At 40.5% G+C, this 16,124-nt stretch overlaps 1 protein-coding gene across 1 annotated transcript in view; it reads right to left on the bottom strand.

Moving 5' to 3' along the window:
- The window catches only part of Wb (wing blister), a 102,574-nt gene that overhangs the window by 51,138 nt on the left and 35,312 nt on the right, over positions 1-16,124 (bottom strand). The window contains exons 5-13 of the mRNA XM_070658580.1: positions 15,447-15,683; positions 15,080-15,241; positions 14,381-14,677; positions 13,382-13,642; positions 13,038-13,285; positions 12,705-12,939; positions 11,649-11,875; positions 11,172-11,359; positions 10,611-10,892 (exon numbers count right to left, since the gene is read on the bottom strand). Coding sequence (XP_070514681.1) covers positions 10,611-10,892; positions 11,172-11,359; positions 11,649-11,875; positions 12,705-12,939; positions 13,038-13,285; positions 13,382-13,642; positions 14,381-14,677; positions 15,080-15,241; positions 15,447-15,683 — 2,137 coding nt within the window. The remainder of the gene's footprint in view (positions 1-10,610; positions 10,893-11,171; positions 11,360-11,648; positions 11,876-12,704; positions 12,940-13,037; positions 13,286-13,381; positions 13,643-14,380; positions 14,678-15,079; positions 15,242-15,446; positions 15,684-16,124) is intronic.

The following is a 16,124-nucleotide window of genomic DNA, read 5'->3' as shown; positions in this document are numbered from 1 at the left end:
GATCGTGCGTGCGATCGCGGCTTCATACGTGTGATTAATAAGAAAATCGGCATTCCACGGTCTTGCACCACCATCGTGCGAGACGTCGCATCGCGTTGCCTCGGGCTGCTTATAAAGCGTTCATTCTAGAACTTAATTTTTTTCAAAAATTCCCCTCTAAGACTTCAATCAAATTTTCAAGTATGAAAAATTGCAAGAATTATTTTGCATTTTTCCATTTCTTTTTCGTTTTTAATATTTAACTTGTAACCTTTCACTTTGATGCTCGAAAGCACGAGTCTCTTTCACTTTCATCGTTTCTCACGTGCAGCAGGAAAATCAATTTAGCGAGAAAGGAGTAGGTAAATCAACAAACCGCGCGCAAAAGTCGGAGATAAACGAGCGGGGAGCTTAATTATTATTGTTCCTCGTGATTTATTTTCATCCCGCGCCGGGATGCGATATTGATTATATTCCGCAGCTCGTTGAGATATCTCAACCACTCCTCCGAGGTCTCGAGGGGTTAACTGCAGGATGTACGACGCACGCGGCATCTTCAATGTACACCTGCGGGATGCACCTCGTGATGCTCTATAATACCTATAGCTCGGTGCATCGCGCACATTACGTTTATTTGATCGCATTAAGCCCAATAATATTCTGCACGGTATCTAAACGATTTAATGTACGTTTCTAGTATTTTTTTATTTTTAGTGCTATTGTTCTTCGACTATCTTAATATTATTATTATATGTATATTACATTATTTGTGCATTAAATTTTCGAATATAATCAAATACCGTTTTAGTCACAATTTAATTATTGTAATGCAAGTTTGCGCGGAACGCGGATGTAACCTGATTGCTACATCGATAATTATTTTCGGGAAGATAACTTCGCGATAACTTTGTTTGATGAGTGACATCAACTTATCGCGATCTATAAAAGAAAGGAAAAAAAAATGATATGTTTGAGAATGCGCGAAGTGCATGGTGTTTCACAACGTAGGGTTCAATCGAAATCTCACGAATGGAAAGCACCGGTTGCTTCAGTCCGAGCGGATGGATTCTAGACAAGGGGCTGTAGAGTATACGTTGTCCCGATCGAGATAGAAGAGATATATGGACTTGCCGAGCGAAGCTCGTGATCTTAGCCCTTGGCATAATCGCAATTGCTCGCCTATCGTCGAGTGTAATCGAGGCCGGTATTCTCGATTCGCGCACTTTTCCTTGCCACGCATTCTCCACGAAATTCATACGGGGACTCGGCATATTATATTTTTCTCGACAAAATCAAAATTTCAGAAATTAATTTATTTTTCGATAGTTAACTCGATTATTCAAGGTATTCGAACGATAGCTGTAACTTCTCAAATTTTTTTTTTATTTAATTAAAATGAGCAGGCATAAAAAAGAGAGACCTCGAAAAAAAATTTTAAACATAGAGCGCGATATTAACTGCATATAAATGTGTTTGCGTGTTATTTACGAGTTGCGTTTAATCAATATACCTAAAAGACTTACAAAACGCGCTAAGTAAGGAATTCAATGTTAAACGATGGTCTTTAATGCTCCTTATTATCTATAAAATTAATTAAGGGGCAGATGACCGCCCGCTGGCACGAATGAAAATTCGCTAGTGTACCGTGAGGTTTCCTGCTTCTGATATTTCATTGCCGACAGACTTTCAAGCGGCCAGCAGGAGCCTCGCAGTTTCATGAATGAAATCTCGAGATCGTCCGACGTGCAGCGATACATTAACGTTACTGGTCAGACCTGGGTTCTTTACCAGGAATCCTGAACACGTTACAGCCAGGTGTTGAGATACTACTTCTCTAACGGGTGAATAAAATACACTTTGAACCGGCTCATCGTTTATCATATTCTCTCGTGTTATTATGAATTCATAAAAAAAAAGAAAAAAAAGAAAAAAGAAAAAAAAAGAAAACGTCTCGTTATCTGTACACACCTCAATATTCTTACATATTTAAATATCAAACAACTTTCTAATAATATTCGTTTTGTATTTTTAATTACTACAAACTATATTTTTGATATAATTAAATAATACGCGAAAGAAATAAAATTATATTAAATCACAATGTAAAAAAATATATTATTTATCAAATAATTTATTTCAAGTTAAACGTTGAATAATCTTTCCCGAAATTTTGCGTTCGTAGCAAATAACTATCTTAAAGATATTCGCATCGTTCGTTTCAACGTGAGATGAAAGATTTTCGAGCAGCCGGCAGTAAATGGTTGATCGTTGCTAATTAGAGACATTTCAATTTAACGATACAGACGCGGCGAATGCTCGTTTTACTCCACGATAATTAAAATCAATGAGAGATATATATATATGCAAGGGACGAGCAAATGGTCACCCGTTAGAGGCGCAGCCCACGCGCTTTGAACGAGACGTGCAGACTCGTTGTATAGTCAGATGGGTATATAAGGAGTCGAGGACCAGCCGTGCGAGAGGGAAGGAAGAAAGAGGGAAGAGAAGAGAAAAAAAAAAAAAAATAAAAGAAGAAGAAGAAGAGGCAGAAGCTGACCGCAGGAATATCTGATGGGCCGATTGCATCATTAGCGAGTATACGTGCTCGCTAGTGAGTGCACCGGCGAGACGTTAGCTTGGCAGTCGAACCGATCGGCGAGCATCAATTAAATCTGATAACGATGATCTTTTCGACATTCGATGGGAATGATGTAGAACTTCGATTTCGAATCGCGGGAGAAATCGAGAGATCCGCAGGGTGTCGTGTGCGTGCCTCGGTAATGAGCTACGGTAGGCCAATACTCGTTGATGAGTGGCCGTTGGTGGTCTCTAATACGGATATATTTATGACAGGGAATAACGACGTTGAATTTGCTTGTTGTAATAATTTTAGTGTTGTAAAAAAATTAATACAGTCGGTGAGAGTAAAATAAATATACCTAAGTGCGAACTTTCGAACTTATAATTCCACGCACACGTATCGAAAGTTTTATTCAGTAATTATTGTCTCGGTTTATTAATTTAAAAAAAGATTAAAAAAAAATTGTCTGGTTCTATAATTGGACCTCGATATTAATGATCCCGTACGACGCGTTGTAAGAAACGTTGTTCGATTCTTTCTCTCGCAGTTCTATAATGATATTATTATCTTGATTACCTATAACGGATTGCCCACACTTCAAGAGTGTGCACCTAATTATCTATAATTAGATAAAGCACATTTTTTAAACTCGTAGAAGATACCGTGCTAATTAGAATTAAGATTATTGCTTTTAATTCGAGCGCAAATCGATTTGATAATACAGAATGTCTTAACAAAACTCTTTTTACGAATAATTAAAAGATTTTCTTTTTACCCGATTGAATTTTAATCAACGCGTCGTTCCATCATTTTATCACCGATACACTTTCGCACGTGATTTGAAATAGTAATCGTTGAAAAATCACCATGTCGCAATGGACACTCCGGACATTCAAAGGATTGACATTCCGACATTTCGTCGACGTTTTTACGCCGCAAAAAAAAAAAGAAAAAAAAATACCGCGCGAGGAAGAAGAGGCGAGTGGACCACGAGAGATTCGCGAAATGTTTCCGTTCCTGCTAACCGGTGGCGAGCCACCGTGTGCGGAGAGATTTTATCGGACCTACGAATCAACCGCACTTCGTGCGTCCGCGGCGATTTAAAAAGGAAACGACGTTTTATCGCGCCGCACGATCGATAAGGTATTATTCTGGAATGGAAGCTGCGAGCCCGCTCTTCACGGCTCGGCGCTGTAAGAAATGGAACATCGGTGGTGCGCGTCGAGATATTAAGCGTCACTCATACCGTACGGTCCAGATATCAAGAATTAATCCGAGTACGTACATACGTGTCGCGGCGATTTAACATCTCTATGTTTTATCAGCGCCGTCTTAACGCTCGCCGCTGATAACCAACGCGCTCCTAATGATCGACAAGATCTAATTCTCTCTCTCTCGATCAAGATCTAATTCTTTTCTCAATATGAAAAGCATAAAACAAATACCTGCGTTCGCAAAAAGTCGATCGGGCATAGACGTTGAACTGTTATTTATAAAAAGAAATTTTTTTAAATAATTTATTCGAGAAATGCGTTTTGATAAAAAAAAAACGAAACTGCGGAATGCAATGTAAAACGTTGACTTTTTCGAGGTCTGCAAAATTCTATGCACACTTGCGGAATTTCAATCGTTAGATAACGCTCGAATTCTTGAGCTCGCAAAGTGGAACATTCGTAATACGTATTACGAGATTGTCTATGTAAAGATGTCGTTTCTTATCGGCTTGGATCACGTTTGTTTCGAATCGACACTGGCCGGCCGATCGGTCGCAAGTTCCTCGAGATAATCCGGATTCTTTGCCACGGAACAGCTCTGCTCTAACGTGAAATTGAAAGGAAACCATTGCCCGACAAAAATCCGGTGAAATATTTTACAGAAGACTAGATTCTAGAGGAAGGAAAAAGTAAAGAGAACGTTTTACGTAGAGCGAAGATTTGTTGCGAGACCGCGTGCTTTGATTTCATTTCCCTTCCGTCCTTTATTATCCATCTTTTCACGTATTTCACTCTCGTTTTAAATAGCTTTAGTGCAAATATCCGAGCGCGTTATTCGAAGCGGCTATTAACTCAAGTCGGACTTCCCTCGTGCTTCGAGATTCGGACGGCTTCCGAGGAGCCCGGGCACTCGGCGTTTAACATCATCCCCGGGACGCGAAAGGATTCTAACGAGCCGCGTCGAGCCGGTCTCGATTCCTCAGGATCGCTCGACTTCGGCTGTAAAACCGCGCTCTTTATTTTCCGCCGCTATCCGCGAACGTGCATCTACATCTGCTTATGCAGATCCGCGATCGCGATACCGCGCGTACACGTGGGCGGACTGCGAGTCCCTCGCCCTGGGAGATCGACTTATCCGGACGGAAACCTGAGAACCGCGGGCGACGTGTATATGCGCCGGGGAATTGCTTCTGGTAGTCGGCGAAAAATGCTACGGGAGAGCCTCCGGGAAATGCGCGCTGAGGTAATTATCGTCGTTTACCGCCGACGTTTTAGATACACACTCGCAAACCCAGCCAGTACCGCAAACAAACTTCCCTCTCCCGTTTCATCTCAAACGGTCCTCAAACGGCGGAACATGCGACTTCGTAATAACGCGGCACGGCCGGTTAATAAAAGGGATTAAAATAGAAAAAGTATGTGTGCTAGCTGTCTATCATGTCAGCCTCACCGTCGTTCGATCAGAGACTTTCTACAGAGACGATCGAGGAGATAATCGCGAGGATAATCACCTCGTTTGAAATACCGATCGGTCGTGGAAGTAGCGCGTCGTTTTAACAACGGGTCTTTCTTCCCGACTAGGTCACGCTTTCGAGCAAACGGGGCTGCGTAGATAAAGTATCAACTTCGCTTCAAGAAACGTTGACAATGCGGGGGCCAGTGATTCATCTATGCAAAGCGCTGATTGCGTTTGCGAAAACGCGAAACTTGTTTACGTGTGTAAAAGTCCCGGGTGCCCCTGGGGTAAATAACGCTTTGTGGAAACGGTCGTTCGATATACCATTGCCGCAGCACGCGTATGCATTACGTATTATACGGCGTCTTTCCTGATGCAATCTATACGCATATCCGCGGCGAGCGACGCCAATTCTGCTCATTCACGTGAATACTAATGCGCTAAGAACGTTTTCCCTGCAAACCGTTTCGCACTTATGTGCCTCGCAATGTTACGCCGCGTTACGCGCCGTCGTAATATTCGTGCGAGACGCATTGTGTACTTATCGTTACCAACGCAAATGGGCAGAGCACTTTACGCGAAACGCGACCGTGCGCGTGACTGACAAATCCTCGGTATAAGCGCTTTAACTTCGGCTACTAAAATAATATACGTCGGTGAAGTGAAATTGCACAAATTTAAAATGATAATTAATAAACGTAAAAATATTTTTAAAAAAATCTTAAAAACGAATTTAGACTTTTGTATCGGAATAGAAGAATGTAAGTTAATTGTTAAAAATTTACCTTTCTTTTTTAACTGGAATAAAATAAAAGATACAGATTTCGAGATTGCAAAAAAGGTCGTCGTCGAAAAATTTAAAAGTGTAATAATCTCCGAATTTTTTTTTTTTTTGTACGATTACAATAAATGCGTTTCTTACAAATAGGACTCATGTTATATTATTATTTGTGCTTTTCCGTTTTGATCATTATTCAGGCGTAATGCTTAAACATTATTCGACCAGTGTATACATGTTACGTTGCCTTTGTTACGCATTATGGGCGTAGATGGAGGGTTAACCAAGAGAAGAATTGCCGTTCCGGTAGCACTTTTACGAGGCAAAGCTCGGTAATGACCGAAACACGCGGATTCTATTATCGGCACGTGTGCAACAATGCATGAGAAAAATTTGCATTCATTACTGCAAACAGTCGGACATTCTGCGGATCGAAAGGTCTGTAAAACGCCTTAAAAATGATTCATAACTCGCGGTGTAACGAAAAGATGATTAGCTAAGAAAAAGTCTCACACGTATTACCGTATTTAATGCGTTAACAATTACGCGGTATTAAAAATTATATTTGTGAAAGTTCACGAATATTTAAACGAGCCTGGTAATTATTAAACGAAAGTTCAAGAATTTAACTTTAACGATAAGATTTTATATCATTCATAGATTTTTTTTTAAGTATCACAAATTGAAAAATACATTTACTGAACCGTAAATCCAGCGCGAAAATAACGATGACTCGCTCACGTGGCATTCTGACTTTCCTTTTTGCTGACCTTCTCGTTTCATCAAATAAAGACGGGAGTTCGTTTTGGCATGTGTCCCGATTAAGATTGTGCCGCTAATTGTGTCCCGACCGCATCAGCAGCCTGCGCGGCAGCGGTTATTTTCGTATAATCCGAATGATGCACGGCGCGATTGTACTTATCTGAACATCACGTGCTAATTGTTTTAGAAATAAAAATTTACTGGTAAAAATGGAGCGCCCGTATAAAACAAAATTCTACAAAATTAAATCAGAAAAAATGTTTTCTTAATTTTTTAAATTATTTCTTGCTTTCAATAGAAATTTCGAAAGTGTCTAAGGCTACCACAAACTTTCGTTTAAATTTATAATTACATCCGCGGTTTCACGTGTTTACAATTTTACGAATCCACTTATCGTAAATTCAGCAGATTAGAATATTTGTGATATTATATATCCTCTCGCGAGATACGATACTAAAAACCTGCTCTCCCATATAGTTTTTACTGAAAAATGCGGCAAAACATTTTTTCAGACAAACGAATATGCTATACGACTTCTCGATCTACAAATTCTTCCGGCTTATAAACCACTTTATCTCCTGCCGTTTATTCTGATAAGCGTGATTTCACTGCACTGACTCCGCGAGGCATGCGAGGATTCGTGATTCCAGTCTTCGCCGGCGGAAAATACGATCTTATTAAGGTGCTACATCGTAGAATATCGCGCGACGCGTTTTAAGTACGTCGGCCACGTTAATTATATCGCTTAAGTTAGGATAAGGCTGCCTATGGACATCACGATCGAACGTCCCCGCAAAAGCACGCACATGCCATTTCTCCTTCGACTTCTCCTCCATGATTTATTTAATTGCGCTGCTTAATATTTGCATGTCTATTCAATTCGATCGTGAGAGGCCATTCGTTGAGTTAGTACGTTGCGTTTGATTGCATAAGCCGAATTAATGTATCCGAATGACGTGAAAGAAATAACAAGTCGACGATACAAAATTTAATATCGCTATTACACCGTTGATGTCACAAAAATCTTATTTCAAAACTACGATTCTTATCTAAATACGATTTTTTTTAATTCATAGTCACGTTCTAGATTGATTTTCTTTTACGTTTTAAAATTCATATCGGAAATAAACGACCGATTCATCCCGCGTCAAGAACTTATTCCGGGTCATTGGCAGTTGACACTCGCCTCTTTTTTTTTTTCCCGCTTAACAATACGGCCAAGATGATTTTGCAAATATCACAGAAGTGCTCAATCGACCGATATATATCCAGGGAACTCCCGAGACCTTTGACGTACAGGCGGTGCCGGTACAATCTAAAATTTACAATTCGTGTCTCGATCGCCCGCCTACGTTATTCACGCATGAGCAATCCCTTCGCATAACTAAGAATAAGAGAGTAAAAACATCGCGCTAGTGGAAGATATATTTAGCTTACAGAACAAGATCCTGAGCTTATTGAGAGAAACCTGTGACTCAATATATTATATTGCCATTAATCGAGAAAGAAAGAAAGTGCACGCTCGAGATATTAAACGTAAACATCTATTAGCGTAATTAAATTTAAAAAAAATATTGATTTATCTCATTTATACCTATATACAAATCGCTATTATGCGATTAACATTCAAAGCAGTGTGCATTTTGCCATTTTTTATTTCGCTTTCTAGGACCGAGTCGCGTATTTCTAAATCTTTGCCGGCTATTACAATCGCGAGATCTCAGCGAATCGGTTAACGATTAATCACGAGTATCCGCGACGCGACATTTACGGGCTATTATCGATAGTCCTGTGCACATCGAATTAATTTCCCAGTCCGCGAGGAAAACCGCCGGCCTCCGTTTACCACGCAATATCTCGATATCGAAATCGCGAATACGTAATGTTATTTCTCCTCATTAATGCTACTCCCCGTGATGTATACGATGTAATTCTCTTATAAACTCTCGTGAGAGCGATTTGCATTAATAAAATTAAAAGGAAAACCGTCGAAATTAAAAAGATATATCGCCATAACGATAATTTATTCTAAGCAATTATGTCACTATATTTGAAAATATTCTTAAAAAAAAAAAAAAAAATTTATAAAATAAATTAATAAAATTGCATGTCTAATATACAGCTGAAACTCTCTTTGTGTTTATTACTAAAAGACATTGTACATGATTGAACTGGTGTATGAATATGGCATATGTAATCGACGGATTCGAAATGGTGAAGTTTCCGCGATTGATAGCAATAATCTGACAAGTGCATCAACGTCATTTATGTCGCCGTTGAGGCGATCCACGGTTAAATGGAGCGTATCGTTCGTGAACGAAAGAAGATGGGATCCCATCGCAGGAAGCTAATTAACATCGCAGACGGCTCCCGAGAGCCTCAGGTTGAAACGAGCTAAATCTAAATAAACTAGAAACTCGCGTACAGCGCGCCGTGTCTCGCGCGGTATCTGCCTTCGTATCTGATGCCACTTATGACGTATGCTTAAACTAACGCTCATTGCTCACGAATAGTCGATCATCTAGTCAATCTTCATTACCGCGGAAATTTATCATCCCTTTCCGCGTTGTTTACCTCTTCTAATTACGCGAAAATCCGACATTCCCGATCGGACCTCCCTTCATATTAAGAATTAATTAACGTGTCGCTGTGCCTTAATCCCCGCGATTATCTCAGGCTTAAGGTCATTTTCCTTAACGTCTTGTATATAAAGAACTTTCACGTTACGTAATTAGAAAAGAGATTTACGCGCCGCGCGACGTTATTACCGGGTTAAGTTACGATACGCGGACCGGTCGTTTAAGCGCTAAGCCGACGATACTCCGATTCATCGAGATCGCGCGATCCTTCCCCCGTAACGGGATTTCAAGCGGCTGCAGATTGCGCGGACCGGTAGAAACTTCGGTTATCAGCACGATGACGAGAGAGCGAGCGTCTCGGATCCGGCCGGCGACGCTGAATGATCGCGATTTATAGAATTCCTCGTAGTAGCTGGCGATCTGGCGAACCGATCTCGAGTGGTCCTTAAGCAGAATTTGCTCACCGGTTCTATCGTAAAGCTATTGCCATAACGAGACTGTATCTGGACTTTATTCGCGGTCCTTACAAGATTATTCTTCCCCTTTCCCCACGCCAGAAATGTTAAATTCCGACGTCATATCGAGGTCTCGACGCGGTACGCGGCTTCTCGTCGCCGTGTTTGCTTGTAAATGTCTTCATAACGTTTTAATGCGACCGGACTATTACGTCGCGCCGCACAGGAGTTATCTTGCGCGATGAGCTTTGTTTTTGGTGCTCTTTGTCGTCTCCGTCTCTGTCTTGAATCTAATTTACACGGTAACATCGCTTTTTGCCTCGCCTTTGCGGTTCTGAGTTGAAGTTGTTCGACACTTCGTTTAATCGCCTCCATCTGTCTACGTCGCGTATGCTCGATTCGATCTTTTATCAGCAATCACTTATGTAGTTTCATTCAAGATGTTAAAAATATATTTTTGAAGTCAGCAATAAAGCGTTAATTATCCAGTCCTTATCGTTCAAATTATTTCCATTTGGTTTATTTTACTAAAACAACGGCGTGTTATTTTAAATTTGTTTTCTAAATTTATTTCGAACGAAGAAAACAAGTCGGAGATAAACGTCTCTCTACTGCGCGCGGCGATGAAACACGGGGAGTTGATTTTGTATCGCGAAAAAAGAATCAAGACCAGATAATAAAATATCCCTCCCGAAATAAAACATGAAATGTTATGGGTAACTGAGCGCGTTAAAGCAGCGCATACATTTGTATGATGTACAGTCGTATATAACCCGTCACCATGGGCACCCACAAGATTTACTTACCTTTGCAGCCGTCCGCTGATAAGCCGTAGTGGTCCACCTCGCAGCGATCGCACCGGAAGCCAACGACACCCCGCGCGCAGCTGCACACACCGCTTATAGAATCGCAGAACCCGTCGATGGCACCCACGTCGCAGTCGCATTCCCGGCAACCTGCAGTCACGTTCCCGTAACCCTCGATGCAGGAGGAACAGTCACGACCGGTGAACAAAGGTCCACAAGAACACTGGCCGGTAGTTCGATCGCACTGAGTCGAATTGCTACCGATCGGAGAACAATTGCATGCTGAAATGCAAACGGTATCTACGATCAGAATCCTATTAACGTAATTCATGACATCAACTATTAATTAAATCGCAAGATTTCTTTGTGCAATATATTATTACTATTTTAACGAAATCGTTCAATTAAAAATATCTTTCAATCACAAATAAATTAATAAGATTAATTTCTTTTTAATATTCTAAATAATTCAAAGATTAAAAATGTAAAATGTTGAGTGAACATTGAGTAGTTAAAAAAATAATAGATTGTTGTAAAATATAAAAAATAAAAGCGCCTTACGCATGCAGCTCTGTTCTAGAGGATTTCCAAAGTGCGCTTCCTTGCATCTTTCACATTTCCAACCTTCGGTATTACCACGGCATTCTAGACAGCGACCTGTTTCCTGGTCGCAAGCACCACCATTGCAAGTACATCGTTCGCAAGTCCCGCCGGGTGTTAAAGGATTACCATAGAATCCTACGTCACACCTTTTCACCCAAATCGACATTAAAACTTTTGGAAAAAGTTTCGTGACACTTAATTATTGTAACCATTATCAAAAAATTTTTTTTTTAAAATATACTATTAAATTAATGTCCACTTATTTTTCAATATAAATTTTTAATATAAAATTGCAAAACAAATTTGTAGAAAAAAATCACTAATTAATTTTTTAATTTAATTGAAATGCTTAGACATTTGTTTTCTTCGCACTATAATAATTGTACTTTAAGTTTTATAAAACTTTATTTAAAATGTATATCATATTTTTCTTACGTTTCGCAATGATCCCCGGTATAACCCTCGGGACATTGGGTGCACACGTATCCGCTGTTCATATCAACGGGATTATCAAGCTGACAACTCGGACTGAAATTGTTAGACTCGATGGAAAGAGGACACGCACATTTTTTGCAGTCCTCGCTAGTGCCTCTTGTCGCGATACCGTAATATCCTACAGCGCAACGATCGCACTTTGGACCTGTCGTATTATGTTCACACGTCTGAAAATTATGCAAACAAAATATTCCACAAATTAAAATTAAATATTAGCGATGCCAAATGTAAAAATAATTATTTTAATTTTTATTTGTTCCTTTTTCGCGATAATTAATTTATGGATTTAAGAAAATCTCACAGTCCGAAGATTAATTTTCTCAAAGAAAACTAACTAGTATCGCTCTCTGTAGAGCGCAACGTAACGAAGAGTTACATTAAAAGGCTGAGTCGATAAAATAGTTCGCGCAATAGATCCACGATCTACATAAAGCTCGAGTGCTGTGAACATGCTGTTGTGCACTGAAACGCAGATATGGTGTTTGCTGTGGCGACGGCGGCTAGCGTATGTGACCTTAGCGTGGTGTGAGTCAAGTCACACATGAAGCGTCGCAGTACGTCTGTTACGGAGCGCCGGTAGTCGAGGACTGAAGGGGGAACGCGGTCGGCGCGCTCCTTACTACCCCACGGCGGCCGAGGGAGGGGATCGAGCGGGAAGAAGTCACGTACGCCAGTCTTCAGCCGCCGTAGCAAATTCCATATTTGTCTTTCAGAATACCGGCACCAACTATACCGGCGGCAGATCTGACTTAATATCAACTGCGAAAAGGGCTAAAGGTATCTGCAGCAAAGCCAGTTGCACACTGGGAAATTTCTTACAAATGTTAAGCACTACATCGTATGCTTCACTAAAAAAAATTAATATATTAAACGTATTTAACGCCATAATAAATATGTTTTAACATTAAAAAATAATTAATGTTTATTATGTTATTTTTTATTTACCATTTATATATTTTTAATTTTTAAAAATTGCATTTTAAAATAATTACTTACCCCGCATTCGCCTATTACGAGGTCGCAGGAATTTGCGTGGCTGTTACAGTCACATTTCACACACATGTGAAGGTTATGATGATCGGAACTGTTGACAGGCATTTTCGCATATCCCCAAGCACATTGCTCGCATGACAATCCCATATATCCCTCAGGACACTCGCACATTTCAACCAGATTGTCGTCTTCTCCATCCGGTGACAAATCGCCCACCGTCAGTATGGCAGATTGAAGTCTAAAAGAAAATAGAAAGATTGCTTTGTTACGCGCTATTATAAAATTAAAATCGACGCGCAATGTATTTGTATAATAAAAAATCGAAAATTTATTCACCTTCCTTCGATTTGCTCTGAGTGGTATCGTGCTCTTATCATTAAATACTTGAGATCGGCGAGCACGCGCATCATCTGCGTTCTCGTCACGGGATCGCCGCGAAATTCGGTCCTCCTCAATCTGGTCGGGATGTCTTGGATGTCGCTTCGCACGTGAAACCAGCCTTGCTCTCGTAAAGGCACCGCTATTTCAGCTTCTTGAGTATTGTACTGTTCCTCGCCGTACGCAATGCGCATCCCATTGTTACCCTTGAATATGTGAATATCACGATATTAAATATCTGTTCTCTTTTTTTAATTTGTGAATTATGTATGCAAAAGATATGTTAAAGAGCGAATATTTACAACTAGGATGACGTTGGGCTCCATGGTCGGTTTGCCACTGGTGTCGCCTCGCATGACGACCCACGTAACGAAGTACACCAGATTGCTGCCGTACGAGGATACGCGATTTCCCGTATAAATCTGTGGCGCCAACCAGAAAGGACTATCGTACTCTACATCAAACGCTGCCACAACCAGCCATTCGTTGTCTGTGTCGAAGGTGGGAACGACTGCCCGAGACGCGTTCATGTCGGTCACCAACCAGTTCTCCAGAGTAGAAATCTAAGAAAAAAGAAAACCAAGTCGTGTAATCCACCTTCCATTATTTTATGGGAGGTGCTTATTCGCCTCATTGTCGCTATTTCAATTTTACTTTAATTCCATTTCTCGTGAATTTATATTTAAAATGTAATTTAACATGCAAATTAGAGAAATATTTTATTACAGTATTGTGATTAATTTATATCGATAGTAGAAAATAGTTTCAATAATAAAGCTCTTAGTTCTGATAAATTACGTGCAATAAGAAGCTATATGTGCATTTTGCGTATTATGATAACGTCATTCATGTTTTTTGCTCACATTTCAGTACGACGCCATTACCGTCACCGTAATTGCGGGTCTGCAATTTATCGGCGAGACTGATAAACTATAATTGACTCTTTATCCCATTTATCGCGCGCAACGAGAACGTCGCCCAAGATTAACGCCCTAAACCGAATGGCATGACCGGCGGGAGAAATGCCAACTAATCGTTCTGAATTTTACACCTGTCAGACCTTGACACTTGACAAATAAGATTTTCCGCCATAAAGATCAATCTCATCTCATATACGTGCGAAAGTTATTCGAGATTAACAACTACCATTAATTAACAAAATGTCTTAATAAATGATAAACTCCTGCGGACTTTTCAACGGGAAAAGTATTTTCTTCGCTTGAAAGTTCAAGTTTTTATGTTATTTTATTTCTAATTAAAAGTTTAAGTAATTTCTTTTTTAATATAAAAAAGTAACTTACCATGCTGAGCCGTAATCTCGCAGTGGTGCAATGATCCGCCACGTCAAAGCAGTAACAAGACATACACCCGTCGAGATTGTCCTTCGTGAGCGCGAAGTATCCGGGCTTGCAGCGGTCGCAGAATTCCCCGGCGACGTTCGCTTTGCACAAGCAATCGCCCTCGCAGTCGTGGGACGGCAGAATCCCGCGGGAGTCGCAGGGACATGGCATGCAGTCGGGGAACTGCCGATACCCGGCGGCACATTGATCACACTTGTATCCCGAGTATCCTGGATTGCACTCGCAGGCACCTGCCACCTGTAGAAGCCACGATCGACGTTCAAACTGATTAGGATCGATCGGCGAGCGCGTCTCCGGCTTAGAAATCACTCGGAACGGATAATCAATGCGCGCGTAAATCATGATCGCGCGAGCGATTACGACGTACAGCTTATCAGCTGTTTCTTTTTAGATTCGGTGAGAATAATCGCGGCAAATTCTCGCCAGATAGCGGAGAATAATTTTCTATTTAATATTCCAAAAGACGTTAATCAAAAAATGTTACACGTTCTTTTATATTTATTTAAAAAAAAAATTAATATATTAAAAAAAGAAATTTTAATTCGCTGAAATTGATGTCTCAGCGTTCGGTATAATTGTAAACGTAACAGTGATTTTGTCGAGATATTTGTGTAAATTAAAGTTATAGAAAATCCTTACCTTTCCCATACGCGTGTAAGAATCATCGGGAGTGCAGTAGCCTGTACTACCACGTGTGTTGCAGTCGCAGGGCAGGCAGGGTTCAGGTGCATCAGGTGCAACGCCGTTCGGCCTGTAGTAACCGACCTCGCATTTTTCGCAGTTGATGCCGGTTGTGTGCTCCTAAAATTTTGCGCAAACGTTATCGCCGCGAATAATGTTTCAAAACGTCGTTGAACCTTATCATTCGATAACTATTCTAATCAATTACGCTTGCAATAAAGTATTCCATAAAGACGGTGTGCATTTGTCACTGGGTAGCACGTTCGATTGCAGTTAAAACGGACAAACTGCGCTCGCGTCTCGTTTTAATTTCTTATCAGCTTACCGTGCAATTGATGCACACGCCACCGCCTCGGTATTTCCCACGGATATCCATGGACATTCTCTTCTCGGCCACTTCCTGGTCGTATTTGCAGGACGTTGCATGGCCATTGCAGTTGCACTTCTCACAGTGAAAGCCCTTGCCAGCTGTACCGGGCTTCCACGGGATCTGATTGTACATGGGGCAGCATTTTTCGCATCTTTCACCGCACGTGTGGCGCTCGCACTCGCATTCCTGATGCTGAGGGATAATGCGAAATACGCTTATCAGATACTGCGAAGTGTTCATGTTCGTAAGCTATACTTGTATTAAGTCATGCAGTGAATACGCGCGATCTGTTGCAGATAGACTGCGAAAAAAGAGCCTGCCAAGTTCGCTTCTGTAATATTTCCACGTAATTTTACTCAACTGAAAGAAATGTCCGTAAGCTTAGGTAGGCGTAGCGAAATTAATCGCAAGCTCACGTCACTTTCGTTTCTTTAATTAGCCAAATTAATTTTAATAACGTTTCCGACAAGTGCTAATTAATGTTTGAGAAATTAACACGAATAAAAAAAATTGTTCAGCATTGAATAACTCAATAATTTTTATTAATAATTTTCCCCTCAACATTACGATACGTAAATAAAATTACTCTTCAAGATGTAAAATTAAATAAATTACTTAATTAATGATTAGTCA

Source organism: Cardiocondyla obscurior, linkage group LG01 (assembly GCF_019399895.1).
Source record: "Cardiocondyla obscurior isolate alpha-2009 linkage group LG01, Cobs3.1, whole genome shotgun sequence".
Taxonomy (NCBI): Eukaryota; Metazoa; Arthropoda; class Insecta; order Hymenoptera; family Formicidae; genus Cardiocondyla; species Cardiocondyla obscurior.
The sequence above is the reverse complement of the archived record's forward strand: the minus strand, read 5'-3'. Positions and strand labels throughout refer to the sequence as shown.